Below are 22,058 nucleotides of genomic sequence, written 5' to 3'. Positions count from 1 at the left end.
AGGTCAGCCCTCTAACTAGGCTAATAGACTAATTACTACAAACGCCTCACACACATAGTGGGGAAAAATGGAAATTAAGTGTTCATAATAATTAATTTGTTATTCTGTAATATCTTTTGTAAACCCAATTAGACGCATTGCAATACAAATGAGAAAAAAAAGCCAAATTCTCGCATTGCTGAATAACAGATTTGCACAAAAGAGTGGTAAGTGGATGCCATGACAAAATGGCATCCTAAATATCTTTATTCTCCTCACTTGTGTCTCTCCCTCCCTTTTCCTCGCTCTCTCTCTCTGTGCAGATGGACTGACTGAGACCTCAGGAGAGGCAATGAGAGCTGTATTTGAAAGGGCACCTTCAACTCACTGTCTGTCTGATATTTAAAATGTTATCAGGATAATCTGGGCACTTAAAATGGGCACACATTTGCGCACACAAACAAACTGCACTACACATTAGTAAATACTGACACTTTGATGGTGCCAGAGAGGTCTATAATCCTCTGGAAGCTGCAGACAATATACAGGGGTAACTAGGCTATCGCTGCCAACAAAACAGCAGCGGCCTTCTGTGATTATGGGTGGCAGGAGATAAAGAGGAGGGAGAGAGAAAATGATATGCATATTATCTCTTCTTCAGAGCTTTTGCAATATTATTTCTAACATTGGCATTAATAATGGACAATGAACAGAGCTAAAGTGGACTGAAAAGAAAAAAGGATGCACCATGGGGTCTGATCTGGCCTCAGTGACTTACACAGTGCTGTGCCGTAAAGAGAATGATTGTGTTTAATGGGAAAAGTTTGTGTGTTTACAGTTTCTGTGTTGAAGATTTACCTTTCATAACTTGTTGGTCAGTCATGATAAGAACAGTCACTTTACCTCTGAAAAAAGTGGCCTGTACTTTGTAACCTAATGTTTAGCTCAACATACAGACGTCATCATTCCACCACATAAATTCCTACTGTACATGTTTAGAACATAATGTAAATACAGACATGTGACTGTGTGTCTTTTTGTGTGTAATATAAAGAGGAAGTGAATACCTAACATGGTGAGTCATAGGAGTGTGTGTGCATTTATGTGAGCACAGCATGTGTGTTACGTACTTTCCATGGAGCTATTTTAGCGAGGTTTTGCCTCTGATAGAGGTGTTCACAGTCTCTCTCTGTCTGTGTCCATTACACAGAGTGCTGCTATTTCGCGCCACATTCCATGTCATCAAAGGTACTAAGAGAGATTGTGTGTGTCTGTGTGTGTGTGTGTATCTGTCTGTGCTCAGACATACACACATACACGCATGCACGCACGCACGCGCGCACACACACACACACATACAAGTGGACTAAGACCACTCTGCTCTCTCCCTATAATTCAACACATTTATTCACTCCAGCTCTACCCTCAGTGTGTTTCTATAAAAAGACATGGTCATAGCATCCAACAGTCCATCCAATCCTTTTCTCTCCTCCTGCCAGGCTGTAATGAAATCCTCTATGCTACACCAAAGGTTATTCTACCCTCTGACATAAGAAAATGATAAACGCCTGTGGTAATGATATTGAGTCAGCAGGGAGGACTTCTGATGTGTGTGTGTGTGTGTGTGTGTGTGTCTGACTGACCTGGGTCTCTGACATGACATAGAGGTAGTGGTGGTCAGAAGAGAAGGCCATGTCTCTGAGGATGGGTCCACTCTCCACCGCCTGCACCGTCTCATACTGCAGGGCACGAGAGGAGCCGTCTACCCGGATCTGGAAAAGCAGAGAAGCACATTATGAATTACTTAAATATATTCAATATTCAAGTTAATATTTTAACTTTATTGATTTAGCATCTGATATGGTGGGGGTGAAGTGCCTTGGTCAGGATCAGTGACATTTTCACATTTGGTTTGGATTTTTTAATTCAACAACTGCCAAGCACACTGTGTTACCAGTGCTATCGCAGAAGTAGTGACGAGCACAGAGAAGCCAGTAATACCTACTTTTTAACAATTTTCTTTCACAGTATCTCGGATGTAAATATTTTTCTTCATCATTCATTAGTTACTGTATAATCAAATAAACAATGTAGATGAAAGGGCTGAAAATATAACCTGTAAATAAAGAACGCATGAGATAAAAAAACAGAAGAAACAGTGACAGAGAGTAATATTGTCTTTCACAGGGAATGACTTGGCAATGGAACAAGGGTGGTGTCTAGAACAACAAGGTCTGTAATTAGGAAGCAAGGTGTCATTAAAAAGGTACTTTTGGACATTATTATTGGCAAAATTGCCCATCTACCACATTCTGCCTGAGGATTTTCCCATACGTCATGACTTTCAGTGCTGTATGGGAGAAGCTCATCTTTCTCTATCACTGTTTCAGCCATTCAAAAGTGATTATGGTAATTAGGCATCTGGGCAAGAGGTGTGGTCTGTGGGGCCCCTAGGTGTGTTTACTCAGCAGAAAGTGGATTGAACTAGCCCCACACACACATGGTGGTGTGAAAGAAATGTTCTGGGTTGTGCCTGAACATCTGCTTACTTAGTTCCTCTCTCTCTCTCTCTCTCTCTCTCTCTCTCTCTCTCTCTCTCTCTCTCTCTCTCTCTCTCTCTCTCTCTCTCTCTCGCACGCACGCACGCACGCACGCACGCACGCACGCACGCACGCACGCACAGGGTGTGTTCCAAATGATCCTTTCTAAATCAGGTCGTCTGGCTGTAACTTCCCAGTAAAACACAGGTCTGACACCTACCTACCCAAGCAACTTTCAGCACCTGGTAGAATACACACTCCCACATCCACATATGCACACAGGCCTGTGTGGGCTTGCAGACAGGTGTGAAGCAAGTCTTGTTAAAGTTGTGATGACTCTTGGTGGTTTTTTGTGCTCTTCAGCACGTAAGGGTTCACAAGTAAAAGGCACAAACTGGAGATAATTGGACAGGAAGCAGATGGCTGTGCCGACAGGTGAGTCACTTCATGATTAATTATAATACGCTGATGACACCATACTCTGTGTGTTCCCTCTGTCAGCATATCATTAAAAATACCTTTCTGCTGGCCCCGCCTAAAGCTAAAGTCTCGTTAAGGTCAAGAAGCCTCAACTGTTCTAAGTAGATAAACTGAACCCTTTGGTAAAATGGTGCTGCCCCCACTGAAAACAGAACTTGTTATCTTTGTTAGGGACTGGGTGAAAATTATTGGAGGGGATTTATATGTTATTTCAGCCATACCTTCTAAGATTTATTGTTACAAAAATAGATATCTTTTGTATGTGCTGTGAGTTATAAAGTTGCACTCTTTGTCTTTCAACATTTTATTTGGGATGAATGTCAGTTTTTACGAAACAGGACAGAAACACTATGCATGGTCTTTATAGTAAGTGACTGACTTGATTCTGCATTGTGGTGGAAATCTGTGTAACAAAGGACAATGACAATGATCTGTCTTTCTGTTAGTTTAACAAAACATTTGCAAATGGGCTCAAGAATACAGAGACCACAGGTCTTTAGTCCAACTTTATACACAACATGAGCATGTAAAGAAGGGACTGTCCCACAAAAGGTTCATTGATCAGCAACCTACAGCTACCTCATCTTAACTATAAAACCTACTGCTGCATCGTCTTGCCTGAGGTGTCAACTAGTTCCGGTTTGAGAGGCGAAGATGCGGAGGAAGTAAGTCAGACATGGCCACCTTTTGCTACCTAAGTGTTTTGACACATTTCTATGACAGCATCATAACAGAAACCAAAGAATCAACTGCTCCTCTACACTCCAACTTTTCTTTGTCTTTGGCTCAGACAATCAACTACTGTATAGTAAAGAAAGAAACGCAAGTACACTGAGTGCAGTTTAAGTCCTGCCCTCCTCCTGCTGTTATACTTATATCCAGTTTCACAACATGACATTTCTTTAAGCAGGCACCATCTTTCACCCTGATTTCACCCTGCTCTCCCTCCTCCTTTGTTTCTCACTCATTCTTCCTCTCTCGCTCTGCCTCCTGCTTGGCTTGTGTAGTGATCTTGATCTCAAAGGACCTTGAGCTCTGTGTATCAAAGCCTTATACACTTTCACTGGGAACTATTGTATGCACTAGGGTCAGCTGCAAAGAAAAGAACAGAAGGCAAATAGGAGATAGAGTAAGAAGAGAGGGAGGTAGGAAGAAAGAATCCTCCACACGAGCCAGGGCCAGATTCAGCAGGTGGGGTTATCTAATCTGCCCAATTGGGTCAGTTAATTTGAGGCGCTGCGCGTATGTGCACAGTACACAGCATGTCAGTGTATGTGCATGTATGTGAAGATGTGTGTGTATCGGCTTACACTCGCCGAATATGAGAAAAGTGTGGAGCCAATTGCTGAGCAGAGTTAAAGGGCAGACAGTCTATGGCAGTGGCTGAATATAGAGTTTTATTGTGTTGGGACAGATCCACAGTCGCCGGGGAGCTGAGGGGCTTCAAGGGGAAGCTCCTGTATATTATCCCTCAATCTGACCACCAACAAAACAAATGAGCCACCAGGGAACACACAGCATGTCCGCAAGCATGCAACACTGGCTGGTTTAGTCACACTGGGACTGGAGGGGAACACGCAAGGGAGAAAGACCAATTTAAATGAAAGGCCAGTGGACTTGTTTGTACAATAATTGGCACATATAAAGTATTTAATAGTAAATTTACCCTATTATTTTTGTTTTATCAACACAGCAGGTTCACCCTGGGCTTATATATTTTAAACAGTTACAGCAGACTCCATCTCCCCTGGTATTAAACTCTGCACTTTAAAAAGAATAATCCTCCAAAATGTCGACTTACAGTTTGTGAGGTTCTTTACAGTCAAATGAAAATAAACATCTAGTGCATGATTTTTTTTACTACAAAGACACACACCACCCACAAACAAAAAGCCTACTCAGCATTGATGGAACACAAGCAATACCTTAATTCCCTTGTTGAAAGGCTAAAGCTAATGATTCTGATTTGTTATGAAATGACTAATCCTAGTTTCATTGTCGGCAACAGTAATTATTAATATATCTTTAAGTAATTTTTTCATCAGCCGAAAATCATTAAGGCAGCTACAGTGGTGCTAGCCAATATTATCTGATTCCTTTTCAACAGTAATAAAGTGGATTAGCTGCTCTATGCTAAATGGATTACAATGCTAATCTCTGCTATCACATTAGCACTACACAATAGACATTCAGTGCCAGACAGACTTCATTCTGCCTCAGAGTAGTGGGAAGGTGAGAGATGCATTGGACCCACACATAAATGCACACATACTAATATGTGTGTTCCCACGAGCACTTCCATGCATGGTAAACACTGGCATTTCACTCTCTTTCTTTCACACACTTACACACACACTTACACACACACTTACACACACACACTTACACACACACACACACACACACACACACACACACACACACACACACACACACACACACACACACAAGCAGAGGCAGTCTGGCTGGAGCGACTCATATGGTAATGAGGGACACTCTGGGGAGAGTGAGGAGAGTTACTGGCACTTTTGACTCATAGAGCACACTTCCTCAGCACTGCAAAATGTGTGTTGTAAATATTGCTTCAGCAGCTCTGTGTGTGTCGGGATCCGTATGTGTGTGCATCTGTGGAAGAGATCCACGCTATATCGCTAATCATATAGAGAAAATCCCAGTCCTCTATGAAGCGACCACCCTGGTCAAAAACTGTATCCCCCTAGTGGCTGTGACAGATACCTACACCAGTACTATCAATGAATACACAGGTAAAGACAGTGGCTTCTGCAGTTAAAAAAAAAAAAAGAAAAAGTCTAGACACCTGAGTTGCATAGGTATCTTTACTCTCACAAAAACACAAACATTCAGACATTCAGAATAAATAAAATATTTATGGAGTGTTTTTAAACTTACTCAGACCTTCCAAGAGCAGTGACTGACTATCCTTTGTTTTCTGGAGATCTACCATTAAAGTATAGCAGAATGGGTTATACTGACATACTGAAATACTGACTGTAGATGCATTTATAAAACATTTGCAGTGTTACAGTGTGGAGAAAAAGAAATCACACCTCATAGGCAGATGGTATTTTCTGCCTTGAATCTGTCAATGAAAAATAATGTGCCCAAAGTGACTACCTCTCTCTCTCCATGGGGCTAACAGCTAGCAGAAGGTGTGATACAGACAGGGAAACCATTCCGGTGTGAAAACCACAGGAGAACCCTCTTTCTGTTTCCTCGTACTGGCACTATACACCACAAAAGCAAACGGAAGGTACAGCACTGCACTTCCTCTGACTCTGCATGGAATCCAGTTTGTGGCAGGTAAAAATGTAATCCTGGATTATCTCTCTCAATGAAAATATGGTGTTTTACACTGTGCTGAAACTGTTTGTGTTATATTGTACAATAAAATCAATAGGATGTACGCTGACAAAGATGCAGAAATGTATCAAGCTACATACCAATCTCAAATTACTATAATGTCAAAACATGGATTGTTATTTTGTCAGTGGTTGAGTCCAAAAGACATCTAGGTCAATAATGTTGCTGCCCCTCAAGGAACTTTCTTCCAGTGAAAATTACCCATTGAAATTCAGTACTCCTGGTTGAACATCTGAGCACTTCTATTGATTTTGGATAATCTCATTGAACTGTTGTGCCATTATGCAGAAACTACTTTACATCAAGTGGTGAGATGGATTGTCCACATTTTAGGGGGAGTCCAGTCAATCCTCAGGAGGCATAAAAAACTGCTGCATTAGTGTTAGTGCAGGTGATAGTTGTGGCTAAGTGCAGGATATACACAGACAGAACTACCCCCTCTGGACAACAACACATTGGGGAAATTACACATTGAATGTGTACTTCCTAAAACATACAACAGCTGAAATAGGGGGACTATGTGCATGGTGGAAGTGATCGGAGAATTGTGTCCTTGCCTCATATGGCATAGATTTTGGGGTGGCAAAAGGAAGGCTAGTCACACAGAGTTGCAGTCTGGTAAGCATGGCAAACACACACTAACACACCATGGCTGGAACACACACCATGACCAACATGCTGCTGGTGGAAGCCAGAATAAGCTGCTGACTAAAGTATCGCTATGCTCAGACATGAGCCATGCAACCACAGTGAGGTGAGTGGGCTGGAGCAGAATGTCATCCAAAGTCACACAGCATGCTGGGAAACTTAAATCACCACAATATTTGTGTGAGGAATACCACCAATCCTCAGAAACGTGCCCTTGGGCAAATCAAAGTCGGTGCCAGCATTTCTATTGCCAACAGGGGTCATGAACCTTTATCTGCTGGATATCTACATATGTCTTGTACAGTAAATATTAATCCACTTGGTTCCAAAATGTAGTTAAAATACTTTTAAAGGTAACAGCTAGTCTTGTAGTATATTGGTAGCGTTGATTCTAATTGACCAACTTTGATGCTAAGATCAGTAATTGTGGTAAGTAATGCTAAACTGAAAACAAAAAAAATATGTTGTATTAATTATCTAATCTAATCATCTAATACAACACATATTATTTTTGACCTACCATACCTACCATAGCAGAGCATGAAATTAGCTTCATAAAGAAATGAACGATGACAGATACTTTGTGTGCATTCACTTTTATTCAAATTTTCTAAATGGGTAGATTTTTGAGTTTAACTACTGTGAATCTTCTTCTGTTGCTTTTCCCTACTGGACTCATAGGATCACATTCCTTAATCTCAAGAAATGAAATTGTGAGAAATTAAAATGTTATAACCATTTTAAATGCTGGCCAAAACTACAAAAAAAGGAACACTCATAATAAAAATCACTAAAAATGTCACTTTGCCACAAATATGAAGCTCATTCAGAACATTTAAAGACTGCCTAATACTATCATTATGAGGTTGAAATAATATTCAAACTTTCATCTATTTACAATGTTTATTGGAGTTGACTTGTAACATATTTCAGTGACATTTTTAAAAACATACCAGAGTTGAAATATGCACATGGGGGTCTCTGCTGGGGTCTCCTCTTTAAACCCTTGGGTTCTTAGCCAGTTCAAGATATCAATCAGAAACATTTTGGATCTGCATCAGCACAGCAACATGCCAAATACCACTGTAACCCAACCTGCCACACTTGGGTTAGGATTCGACCCTCTTTTTCAAACCAAAGTGTGTGTTAGGTATTCAACCAGGCAAGGCAGGACAGGCAATAAGAGCTCAGAAAGAGGGACAGCCAGACAGACAGAGACAACCGAGGGAACATAAACTGTGAAAGAGACAGGAAGAAAAGAAACAACGTATCGTCACTACATAATGGCAATGTGTCTCTCCACGCATTCTATTCATACCGACAGCAATACAATGGTGGCTGTCTGATTGCCCAAATCTGTCCAGCTCACTGAAACATATGGCAGACAGAGAGAAAAGAGGGGGTGAGGGGGGTAGAAAGAATAACAGAAGAAAAGGAGGCTAGGAGGCGGACTGGATCCATCTCTGAGTGTCAATCAATGCCGGAACAAACCCTCCACTTCCACATTCAGTGCCTCAATATATAGCTCCAGGCAAGATGGACTGGTGCAAAACTAGTGGGGGAGTGTGGATGATTTGACATTAATCTGAGGGTATTAATGAGGATGTGGCACACTAACTGTGGAATGCTTGGCTGCATGTGTTGCACTGCTGGAGCAAAGAATCACATATGATCTGCTATTCATCACCAACAGGAGTTATTGCAGACAATAAAAGCCTGACACATGTTTTTATTCTATCTGCGAAAAAGACTGGACAAAATGGAAAGCACTGCAGATGTGGTGTGTAGACAAGTACAGCAGGTGACACAAGAATGACTAATGCCATGGTAATTCTACATCCAGTGTCTTTTGGCATAGTATTTTATGTTTTATGACAAGCTATAATGGAGACATCTTGCAGTTATCCAGAAGGTACAACAAAGGCTCATGGTTTACTGCTTTCCTTTATGGAAGTAAAATATTCATTCACTTCACTGAAGACACTTTTAAAGCGCCCCCCCTCCCCCCTCCCTTCCTTCCTTCTTTCCTTCCGGCTTGAGTCCTTTCTCTATAGGAGGATGAGTGGGCAAAAAACCCCACAGAGTGGAACTGAACTCATTCTGTGCTTTAATTCACTATTCTCTGTTTTATGTTTGCGATTATGCATATCTGCTACACAGCAGGATTTTAATTAATGCCTTTCCCCCTAATGCCTGCGCTGTGAAAGAAGGTGCTTTGTGGGTTCAAATCAGGGAAATGTCATTGTTAGCAGGGAAGTAAGTACAGAGACTTGCATTGGCAGAGTCAAAACTATGCAGAATATGACCTCTACAGTGGCCCTCCTGTTGATTTTGTTTTTATTGAGGTTAAATCCTTGCAGATGTTTGATTTTGGACAGGTTGTTTAGGAACAGAAGGCTACAAGAAACTTCTGGAAAACCTCCACAACTTGGTGCTCGGAAATAAAAGTCGTATAACCGTGCATTAGTGAATGGCCTGAGCATGGCTGTGTCACAGCAGTGGCAATACCCGGTAACTAAAAAGAAAGATGAACGATGAAGAAGATGAAGGAAATACAGAAAAAACAAAATTGAAAATTGAAATTTAGTGAGTGAGCCAGGAGTATCTACACTTATTTTTGTGCCACTCCAGTCTCCACCACCTCACCCCTGGGATCTGACACTATAGCAGACAGAGCTGCAGGGGAACCCCTGGCTCGGTGACTGACCGTTGTGGCATTAAAGGTGTGGTACCTGTTAGCCTCCAGGTCCGTGTGGCCTACTAATCTAACCTTATCCCCCTGCTGAGAGACAGACAGAAAAAGCAAGGATAGAGGCAAAAAGAAGGACAAGAATGTTATTGTGAGGGATGATGGTGTTGGACGTGAAAGGGGACAAGTGTCTGGAGGCTTCCTAACTCATTTCTTGCCCTGCTCTCCTCTCCTCCCTCAATCTCCCCCATGGCTTCAAAGGGTGAGTGACAGGTCTCCCCTGCTATCATTGCTTTCACTGCTGAGCTGCCTTAGAGCACTGTGACCAGGCAGGGGGCTCACAGCTCAGCTTTTGTTACTCATTTCCCTCCTCTGCTATTCCTCCTGCTCTTTTCCCTCTCTCTCCCTCCCTCTATCTCCCTCTCTCTCGTTCTGTCTCAATCTGTAAGTCATGAGGTTGTCCAAAATACCTGCAGGCTTATGGCCGGTTCAGTCTTGACAACGTTTGTGACCTCTTGACTTCTCACAACTCAGTTTCTCTCATTTGCTTTTTTTTCCTTCTGTGCTTTTCAAAATTGCACTCCCTCTTCCTTGGTATGTCTGTTGCAGACTCTATTCTTCTGCCGCTGAAATGTATTTTGTATGTTGTCTCCCATTCGTCTGCCCTCTTTTCAAAGCGCTTACATACAGTGGGGTCCAAAAAGTCTGAGACCACTTCCCCTCTCAGACTTTTGGACCCCACTGTATGTTTAGATTGAAAACCCCTCACTCTGTCCACTGTCAGATGTGACCAGAAGAAGGAGGCCTTGCAGACTTGATAGATGTTTTTTTTTTTCATTTCTCCCTGCAAAGCCTGTTGGCACATGGTTATTGATGATCCCCATTTTTTCCAGAAAGTATGAAAAGGCCTGGCACATGATGATGTAATCTATGTGAAAGTGGACAGGGAAAGGCACACACACATATATGTAATGTACCCAGTAGTGAGAAAAAAATTCTTCTTTTCTGGGCAATTGTCCCTTTCCTATTACTTATTCATCACTGCTCCATCTCTTATTCTTTTTCCTCTCAGTTGCTCCTTTGTGTTCTCGTTGTCTTACTTCATTTCTTTGTCCATCGATTTTTTTTCATTCTTGCCATTTTTTCCTTGCAATATGCATCATTCCATCACTTTTACTGTGCAGAAAAGATGTCCCCCTCTCTCTACAACCCCTCTATTCTTTTCCTTTCCCCATCCAATTCCTCTTTCACTGTCTCATTAAAGCCGCAGCAGGGTGTTAGAGGCGACAGGTAGAGATCTCCTGACAGACCTCATCTAGTGCAGACAAATACCTGGCCTGGCTGAGAAAAACCCACCTACACATTTCTCTTTCAAACCAATTATTTCCTCTACTGTTTTTCCTTTCTTACCCTGTTATTCTGCAGTGATAAGAGCTGCTTTCCACGCCACTTTTGCTGCAGCTACTGGCTGGGCCTCAAGGACCGCACAGAGGCAACGGTATAATTCTAGCGCACATCACCACCTGTGTCTCTATTAGTGGTGCAACCTAGTGGCTGTGCGACAGAGTGGTGTGCACCCCATTATATTTTGTGACCAGAGGCCACCGTGTGAGAGCTAAAAGGCTTTGGGAGCCATTAATGAAGTCAACATGTTCCCCGGAGTAGTGAGGGCATCAAATCAGCCTATTGTGTCGAATCAAGACTCGGTCCTTTCAGGCGACAAAGCAGTCCACAAACTGAGAGCTATGGATGCGGTTCATTTGGAGGAGTGAGCCTGGCAAACTGTTGCAGCGGGTTGAGTTGTAAAAATACAGCCCGCTGAGTATAATCACATTGAGATTATACTCAGTGGGTTGCATTTTGTGTACGTGTGCGTACACGTGACAGGGAGTGTGTTGTCCAGACCTTTCAGCGCTGCAGCATGCAGGAAGCTGGACATATGGCAGAGCAAGAGGCAGCTAGCTTTGATGTTAGAGAAACAGAGGGAAGAAGAAAAAGAGGAGGAGTTTGAGAAGGAAAAAATGGACAGGAATCTTCATCATTCTCTTTCTTCCAGTAAATTTAATACCTTTCACTTAAGAATCTATTTATTGTGCCTCTTTGCTATAGTATATCAGTAGTACATATTTAGGGTTTTTCTAGTTTCTGTCACGGTAAATATCAATATATTTGTGTTTTCCTGCATTAGTGACCACCAATGTGAGCTTGCCGTTTATCTACCTGTATATTTCTTACAACACTGCTCCCTCATTTCACTGCCCCCTTTCCTCCCACGACTGGCATGCAGCCTCGGATAGAAGAACTTTCTAGCCAAAATCTCTGCCAAAAGCACAGGGAGCATATGTGCATGGCAGCTCATTTGGTAAGTTGCTTTAGTTCAGACTGAGGACTGAAAAGCAAAAGACAAAAAGAAAAAAAAAAAGAAATCACACATGTATATATGTAACAACTGAAGGACAAGATGGTCCTTTCTTCTACTGAGTCACATGAGTGAACCCGGTGGCACTTTTATCGGCAAACCACATTCTACTTCCTTAAATGTCAATCACCAATTTGTCCAACCTTTGAAGATAATGAGTAGAGGATCTGTTTGTCTTATGAGCAAAGGAGACAGAGAATCACTGGCCTATGATAACCTAAGGTCATGATTAATAGGACAAAAACATCAACATTGGGGAAACCTTAGATCTGCTTTACACGGAACAGGTATAGAGAGGTAAGAGAGCAGCTCTCTTCAGGAACCTCAAATGAATATGAGCTCTTTAGGTAATTATCCGGTGACAGACTTTGATCAACATTCACAGGGTCACTTCGCAAACACCCCCACTGTGACCTTTATCCATCCCCTGTGTGAGGCTGTATTTCACAACACAAGAACAGGGTTGCATTCTTTCATCTTAACAGCGTTAACTCAATAGGCTTTTCTTGATTGGACCATGCTCTGTTTCTATAAATGTCAATCAGCAGCCTATCCAACCAGGGTGGTGGAGAAGGGCCAGGTCCCCAAAGAGATGTCTAGCTCTGATAATGACCTACTGACAGGCTCAGATCAACTTTAGTCAAGGTGAAGGCATGACTTTGAGAACTCTTTAGTCCCTTTTCACCAGACTGTGCTTTGTTTTAGCGGATATCTGTTTCTTTCTTTTCCTGCTTATCAGTCCACCCTCTTCTCACTGGTCAATACTAATTTTCAGCTTGTTTACCAGGGCAAACAGAGCAGTTCATTGACTTCAAAAGTGTGATTGGTTTCCTGGGAGATAAGAACAAATACATAAATACACAAAAGGGACACATCGATACACAGTGTCACGCTCACACTCATACATACACAAAGAAAATGCAAAGAAGAAGTCAACAGTCTTGAACTTCTAGCTGTTTGGCCACAAATGTGAGACAGAAAGTGCAGTAAAGAGTAACATGTGAGGGAAGAAGGCAGAGTGTGTGTGTGTGTGTGTATCCAGGTGTGTGAATAATAGATGGGGAGCTGAGAGCCAGACACTGTCTGAGAGTAGACATCACCCTGGATCATGTTACCACACACTGCCATCAGAATAACTCTGGAGAGTCAAGCATTGTCTTGCACACACACCTAGAGTTCAAGCATTAACACACATGCACATGGCTATACATCTATATGTGCAGAGTCCTGTGCACACACAATCACATATACACTGTGACCTTTCTGCACCCTTGTTCTCCGGTTCTCAACACAACACTATCTCTTGTACTGAGTCTTTTTTCAGGTGTAATCACAGTGCTGTGTAATTTGATCCTTCAATGGGAATTTTACATCTTCTTTAAAAGGTAAAGTTGATGAAGTCCACATTTTCCAAGCGATTTTCCTGAAAGAAGTGCTGTTCTACTGGTGTGGTAAGAACAGACTAGACTTGGGGTGGTAGATACACAAAACAAACACACATATTAACAGGAGCTATATGCAAGTATTTTAGCTTATTCCAACATGAGAGGGTGAAGAAGTAGCACTGCCCAGAGGGCGTATTCTAACCTCTTGTCTTGTAAACACAACAATGGCTGAATCTCTTGGCAAGCGACCATTATCACCAGAACCATGCTAAACACACAACATTTCCTCTAGCCTGGTAAGTAACATCGGTTATGTAGCAATAGGAAAAACTTACATATAGCACCTTATATAGCATATAGCAATCCATGGGTCACTGACTGAAGCTGAAGATCACACATACTCATGAATTAATGAATTACCAAAGGCTTTACCTTTCGGACTTGTGCAGATTTGTGTGTGTATACGTGTGTGTGCATCACTGTGTGTATGGGAAGCATTCATTGCCGACCCTTCAGTTTTATGTTGTGGTGATTTATGAGGTTCCTACCAAAGTTTCTAATTAAATAGGGAAGCACCTCACAACCAATTCCTCAGAGATAAGCTGGTGTGAATTTCTGTGTTCCCTCCTTATTGTCTGTGCAAGTTTGTTTGTGTGTATGTGTGCATATAATATGTGTGCATGTGTCTGTGTGTATATTCCCTTGTTTGCAGCCCTAAGGGCCCTTCCTTTTTCTTTCTCATCTCTCCTCTCTGCCTTTATTCCTTATTAAACAGACTGACACACTCCCTCTATTATACCTGTTTCCCCACTGAAGTGAAAAATTGTAGCAGGGGACAGAGAGAGGGAGACAAAGAGAGAGGCACAGAGTGCAAAAAAGGAAAAACAAGGGGAGTGAGGAGGACAAGGGAGAGCGAGGAATAACACTGCACTAAACCCTGGAGGCATGTGTTGATTCACCAACTGCTATAATAATGGAAATCATTGGAGGAAAGAAGGTGAGACTGAGAAAGAGCAAAAAGAGTAAAGGCCAGTGTCCACTGAAAATGGCTTGGATGCATTACACGAAGCTTATGTATGACAGAACAAATACAAAACTGGTTTAATGGATTGAATCTCCACCGGCTGCAGGAGTCATGTGTGAATGGACTATTATACTGCTATTTCTGCTATTTTTTTTTCTTCATGCATTTAACCCAGTATATTTTTGGTGAACCTGCATAAAACCTGAAGCATAAAAACAACCTTCCTCTGTAAAAGTGCTTTATATTATGCATCCACAACAAAAACATACGAAAGTAAGTTATTGTCCTTTGTTTTTCTTTTCTTTTTTTTTTTTTTTAATTGCCCGTTATTTGTTGTCACTTCAAACATCCACCAGAGGCAAACACATTAATCACAACTCAAGTTCATTTGTGACCCTGTATGGGGCACAATACCTCAACCTGAATTATGTCTGGCACATTGGAATTGTATCATTAGGTTACAGCTCTACTTTAACTTTAATAAGGCAACAAGGCTTTTCTGGCTCGTCAGAAAAAAAATCCCTATGATGCATTAATCTGACTGATACTGTTTTTTTCTTGGAGGTTTGGCTCTGAGTTTTGTAAAGTAAGCTAAATAATGTATTCCATCCATTTTGCTTTCATGTCCAAGAGTCAAGGAAACGATTCCTGACCTGGTCATAAACTCAGTGATTATCATTATTAGCATTATTATCATAACACAACATGCCCCTCTCTTATACCAATGAAGACATCACAAGTATAAGCCGTCCTTTCACTGACTCCATGGGAGGTGTTTCTAAAATTAGCACTTCTTTATCAAGGGAGCACATTAGAGTTTCACGCCCATGCATTATGCTGCAACACAAAAGCAATGTCTTATGCATGATAATGGAGGCTTCACAGTGGGGGTCAGATAACTTCACCCCATAAATAAATGAGTGTGTTGTTTCAGGATGGTTGGTTATCTAATAACAAAGATAAGGAAACAAAAGGAGCATGCAGTCAAGTTCAAATGAAAACAATACCTTTACAACTATGTCTCTACAAATATATGTGCGAGTCCCTGTGTAATTACACATGGAAACAAACACATTAGCTACTCAGATGTAAAATATAATGAACATTCACACATGGTGGATAGACGGCAATCTGTCAAAGCACAAACACGTGACTTGAATATTGTTCTCTGTTTTTCTCTCCTGACAGCTGATTTAAAGTATGTAGAGAACTTGACTTGGCTGATGCAGCAGTCTAAGGGCATCTAATAACAAGTTATTCTCTGTCTAACTTGTAACTCCCACTCTGCTTCATCTCCTCTGCACTCTATGTCTCTTTACAATCTCCTCTCTTCCCCTCCATCCTCCATCTCAGTCTTATTATTGCATTCATTTCTTCCCTGTCTACCTATTCTGCCCTTTTTATGATATGACATATCAAAGTATGACGAGCAAACAGGCAAACCAAGTGGCCCTGTCGGAGCAGAGCAAGCCTGAATGACAGAGAGAAAAAGAGACAAAGAGGAGAGATTGAGAGGAACTGAGACAGATCACCTGCAGAACGTTAGAAAGATATGGGTGTAAGCTGCATTAAAACTTGAAGACAGATAAAAGTTAATTCTTTCTCAGGGAGACAGAAAGAGAGAGAGAGGAGTCTAAGAGGATATCTGGTGAATGGGGCCTGTCAGCTCACGTTGTGAAGAAATCCTCTTATACCTCAAAATTTCAATTAGGTGGGGAAGCGTTTCGGTGTGGTGCGCTTCTCTCATTCTGCACAGGAAGTACAAGGTGCATGAGGTGGGATTTGTCACAGCAGCGACAGGCCTGCTCCACCTACATTATGATTCAAAGAAAACACCACACACAAAAACACACAAAGAGCGCTCCCCCTTCCAACTGCCAGAGCCATTTCGAGTGACAACAGTGGTACACTTGATGCTACTTCAGTGTTCAGTGAGCAGTGTTGCAATTGAGTTTGTTCCACTGAAGAGGATCTGAAATTTAAACTCCACAGGTTTGTGTTGGGCTGCTGTCATCTGTATGACAGCTACAATTACACTATGTGTCAACCTTTCCAAATGACACGACTTACAGTAATTACAATGCCAAATGTAGCAGCACATTTTCATGCTCTGTTTTCATTTAATTTTCACCTTAGTGTCTCGCTTTCATTTTACCTTGTCTGTCACCCTCTTCCTTAAAGTCATGCATAGCCCCCTCTAAAAAGAACCACAATATCCAATATCCAACTTAAACTGAATTAAGGTTGTAAATGTCTACTAAGTAAAAAGTACTTTAACTAATACAGTAGAAGTCCAGACTGAAGGGTATTGTTTAATTAGGAGGAAAAACTTCATAATAACTTCAGTTTATTGGCTCTTGAGTCAAAATTTTGTTGGCTATTATCATTTGGTGAATACAGTGTTATGACGTGTAAAGTAACTGCTAAGATCTAGAAACATGGAGACGCTGCTTCAACAAAGTCATAGGAGGTAAACTTGAAAATAAGTCACCTGAAACGATGGCAACAACACCTTCTTGGAGAGGGAAAGTACAACTACAGCAAGTATTGAGTCAAAGTGTCCTAAAGAGAAATGAACTTGGTGTGTATAAGTTTACAATAATCAATCTGAGTGAAACCTATGAAAGTTGGAGCAAAGTTATCCTTCAGGGTAAAGCCAAATACCTACTTGCTTACAGCAACATGATACGTACAGTCCCCTTTCTAACTTTTCCCTTCCCTATTTCTCCCATTTCCAAGCAAGTTTAGGTTTTTCCTCCTCTCATTTTCCTCTCACTATCCCATCACTCTCATATGAGCATTTTACCCATTTTTTGTATCTAACCCCCTAACGGTCTTTACAAACTATCCATCTCTGGTTACCTTTGCCTCCCTTGTCTCCACAAACCCTCTCTCACTCACTCTTTTACCCTTTCTTTCTCTACCCTATCTAGCCCTTCTGCTCCTTTCTTTCCCAAAACTCAATCCTGTCGTTCTCTTCCTCTCACCTTTTTCCCCCCTCGCTCTATTCCCTGCTTCCCAGCTGGCTTTCATCTTCCCCAGGTTAGATTACTGTAAAGCACTGCCTGTCTGCCAGCATTCCTGAAAGCTTTTCATCTCTGCTACGATTCATCTGGGGAGACAGAGAGCGAGGGAGAGCAAGGGAGAGAGGGTGAAAGAAAGAGATAGAAAAAGAGAGGAATGCAGACGATGCTAGCAGAGAGAGAGAGGGAGAGACAGAGAGAGAGAGGGAGAGACAGAGGGACAGAGAGAGAAAGAGAGAGAAAGACCGACAGAAAAAAAAAGGCTTTGTTGCTGCGGTTATGGATTTCAGAGCCTTCAGTGGTTAACCTGCACTGCACACTGCACCATGGACTGATGGGAAATTTCCCCGCTGGTCTCTTGGCTGTCTGTGAAACGCCCACTCAGAGCTGAGAGCACACCTCGCTGGGGACAGACAAATGGGCGCACACAAACACGCACACACACTGGCTGGAGCAACACACAAGCACTAAACACACAAACAACATACACAAAATCATAAGTTTACACACAAACCAGTTTAATCTGAACACACATTAGACGTGTGAGAAAACACCACAACAAAATGCATCACGCTAGAGTTAAAATAAAACCAGGAGAGTTGCTCAAAAGATGAAAGAAAGGAAAGAAAGAAGAAAGTAAAGAGTCTTTGAGATACAGTATTTGTTGATTCTTGCACAAAACGCACACTTTTCCACTGAGCATCAAGTAGATCAACATATCTACAATCTACCAAATGAATTCTTGATATGTTTTGTATTAGATTTGACTGTTCAAACAGCTAAAACCTGAACTGCTCGAGCAGCATGAAAATACACCTGGAGATGTGTATTTGGTGTAAATGAGTCAGAGAGGCACCACTCATCTGCACACAGCACAGCACTGAAATCAGCCTTGAGAGAAAAGGATGCATGAGATGTAAATGCACTACAAAATGTGTGTGTGTGTGTGTGTGTGTGTGTGTGTGTGTGTGTGTATGTGTGTGTGTGTGTGCTCTGCCCACATACATGCATTGACAGCTCACAAACAGCAGTACAGGTTTAATTACAGAAGCCCCTCCAGCTGTTTATCGCTCTAATTCAGTGTATCACTGGAATTAGGGAAGCAGTTGATGTTTTATTTTAATTTGTTGATTAGTTTTGTGCGATCAATTAAACATTAACTCTTTGAAATGTCGGAAAAATACAGAGAAATGCCCATCACAATGCTTTTCTCTCTTCTCAAGAAACCAGAGAATTTCTGGGCATTTTTTACATGATAAATGATCAAGAACACCTGTGGTCAGTTATTGTTGTTGTTGTTGTTGTTGTTAATCTACCAATCTATTAATTCAGTAATAATTTTGGAACAAACTGATTGTTATTAAAAAGAAGAAAAATCCTATATTCATCCAAAAATACATGCTTTTCTTCCTGGGTAATTTTTTAAATTGGCATCCAATTAGCAACAGTTCTGCATACAGAAACGCCTTGTTGATGAGAGAGGTCAGAGGACAATGGCCAGACCGGTTGGAACTGACAGAAAGGCTACAGGTGATCAGATAACCACTCTTTACAGCTGTGGTGAGCGGTGAACGGTTTCTCAGAATGCACAACATGTCCAGGCTTGAGGTGGATGGGTTAGAACAGCAGAGGACCATGTTGGGTTAAACTGCTGTGGAAGTCCTGTCAGCCAAAAACAGGGAATCTGAGGCTGCAGTGGGCACAGGCTCACCAAAACTGGACAGTTGAAGACTGGGAAAACGTAGCCTGGTCTGATGAATCTGGATTTCTTCTGAGGCAGCAGATGGTCGAGTAAGAATTTGGCATCAAGAACATGACTCCATGGACACAACCTGCCTTGTGTCAACAGTCTAGGCTGCTGGTGGTGTAATAGTTTTCTTGGCGCACGTTGGGCCTCTTAATAGCAATTAATCATCATTTGAATGCCACAGCCTGTCTGAGTATTGTTGCTGATTATGTGCATCCTACAATTTACCATCTTCTGAAGGCCACTTGCAGCATGACAATGCACCATTTCACAAAGCAAAAATCATCTCAAACTGGTTCCTTGAACATGAGTTCAGCCTCCTCAGACACCAGATCTGAATCCAATAAAACACCTTTAGGATGCAGTAGGATGGGAGATTCAGTCATGTCAACATGGACCACAGTCTCAAACTAATGTTTCCAACATCTTGAGGAATCCATACCTGGAAGAGCCGAGGTCGTTTTGAGAGCAAAGGGAAGCCCATCCCAGTATTACTATGGCGTTCCTAACAAAGTGCTCGATGAGTGTCAGAGAGCATTTCTACCATCACTTCACTCACATTGCCACATCAGCACCAGGTCTGTCGTCAGTGATGCGACTGTGTGATGATATGGTGCTCTGAAGTATTAGGGGGCATCCCTGCGTGTGATATTTATGGACCTGCCTGTCTTTCGGCCCTACTCACAACTCCCACACCCTTTAATCTTACTGCTGTCATCTACTGTCACTGCCTTATGACTATGGCCTTGGCTAACTGCCAGCTGACAAATAGGCACTGTGTGTGTCTGTGTGTGTGCACATGAGAGTCTGAATGTGAGACTTTTGAGAGAGAACACAACCGTATAGTACAGTAGGATACAGTATGTCAGTCTAATGTAGGGCAGAAGTGACAAAATAAATGTGTTTTTATGCCCACACAAACAAAAAATAAATTCAAAATCACAGTTTTCTCTCCCAAAACGATCCCAGTATATAAGGGGCGACACACTAATTTGGCAAGAAAATAGGGAGCGAAAGGAAAAAGACTTGAGAGAAAAAAAAGGGAGGGGTGGGGAGGAGAACAAAACTGTCCTCCAAGCAGTGCTTTTACATTCACACACTGAATCTGAAAATAACGACTCTTTAGTCTTTGGCAGAAACTAACACCCCTGCACAGAAAAAATGGAAATTACAGATAATGAATACATTTACATGTATGTCATGATAATTCCTATAATCAAAGCCAACAGTACGTGGTGCTTATTGCCCTGAATTATCTACAGTTTTCTCAATGGGCCCTCAGGGGCTGTTTGGTTGCTGTCCACATCTTCAGAAATGACTTGAGGCGGATGAGCAGGGTTAATGAATGAATGGATGGATGAATGAATGAATGAAGTGATCAACAGTCTAGCAAATGGCCTCTCACAGCGATTGAAAAGGAAGGCAAAATCCTGCACACACACACGCACGCACACGCACGCACACACACACACACACACTCGACATACACACACCGACAAAGACAAGAGCCGAGCTTTACCCTGTAACGATAAGCATTTATCACTAAAGCCTTTCACAAAACAGCTAATTCGTCAGGCTCTGTGGGAAGCTCATTGTTCCTGAAGAGGTGATGTGAAATTGCTGTGATCAGCCAAGTAAGTAATTATAAAATGAAACATCCACTATAATGTGCAAAGTTGGAAAGTAGATCTCTGCAAATTCTCAATAATACAGCAAGAATATAAGGTTGAGATTAATTAGCACTGAACATTGAACACACAGTTCGCGGTTTCTTTTGCTTGTGCATCATGTATGAACTTTGCAGATATAAGTAAATATGGGTAAATGTCAAGTATTAATATGAAGAATTGCCTCAAGCAGAAGGTGCAAGCTGCTGGGACACAAGGCTCAATCAACCTAAACCCAGCATAATCCTTTATGATAATACACCTGTAAATGATCATTTCTGCCAATAGTATTTTTATTAGCATGGTTTAAATTGACTTTTCATTTCATTAATTGATGGGAATACTTGAGTAACTGCATACATCTAAGACTAACACATGCATAAAGTATCACTCCTGCTGTCCGACGCCAAACACATTAACATAGTCCAAACATGCCGTCAGGCTCTCCCTCTCAGAGAAGCAGCCACAGGCCTGAATGTTCCTCCCTCTCTACAAACCTCCAGAGCGGGTTAATTGTACAGACTGGAAGGGAGTGCTGCCTCAGTGCTGAGCATCATTATCTGTTGGGAAGTCTTGAGGTGGACCTGCTGAGTAAGCACATTGACCAACCTCATCCATTTTCCCTGTACATCCTTCCCATTATTCTGGGTGTGTAGAGTTACTGGAACTAATACTGCCTAAACGGTAAACCCAGTACATGTAACACTAATTCTGTATTCAATCAATTGCTGCATTATTAAGTTGCTGGCACTGTAGTGTTTAAAGCGCAATCAATAAATGCAATTAATACCACAAAATATACAGCAGCATTTTTTCGCTGGCTGTCACTGTGTGGTAAATGTAAAAGGGATTATTGTTGTCACTACTCAGCTGGCCTGTGTAATATCAGTCTTTGGGGAAATTAACAACATTTCCCTGTTTTCCTCATGCTTTGCAAGCCCTGCAACTTCCATACTGAGTGAGTGAATGATTGATGCAGTGTGGACTGCACACGCTTTGGAGCCAAGTTTTACTTTTGGGAAAAATAAATAAAAACAAAATATCCAAAAAGATTCACTGGCATGCTGAAAAGATCC

General features: G+C 41.7%; 1 protein-coding gene across 3 annotated transcripts in view; it reads right to left on the bottom strand.

The window, feature by feature from the left end:
- plxna4 (plexin A4) overlaps positions 1-22,058 on the bottom strand; it is a 239,595-nt gene that overhangs the window by 96,427 nt on the left and 121,110 nt on the right. For all 3 annotated transcript variants that reach the window (XM_022748997.1, XM_022748998.1, XM_022748999.1), the window contains one exon: positions 1,623-1,751. In XM_022748997.1, the coding sequence (XP_022604718.1) occupies positions 1,623-1,751 (129 nt within the window). The remainder of the gene's footprint in view (positions 1-1,622; positions 1,752-22,058) is intronic.

Source organism: Seriola dumerili, unplaced genomic scaffold (genome assembly GCF_002260705.1).
Source record: "Seriola dumerili isolate Sdu_G_001 unplaced genomic scaffold, Sdu_1.0 BDQW01000138.1, whole genome shotgun sequence".
In the NCBI taxonomy this organism is placed as follows: domain Eukaryota; kingdom Metazoa; phylum Chordata; class Actinopteri; order Carangiformes; family Carangidae; genus Seriola; species Seriola dumerili.
The sequence above is the reverse complement of the archived record's forward strand: the minus strand, read 5'-3'. Positions and strand labels throughout refer to the sequence as shown.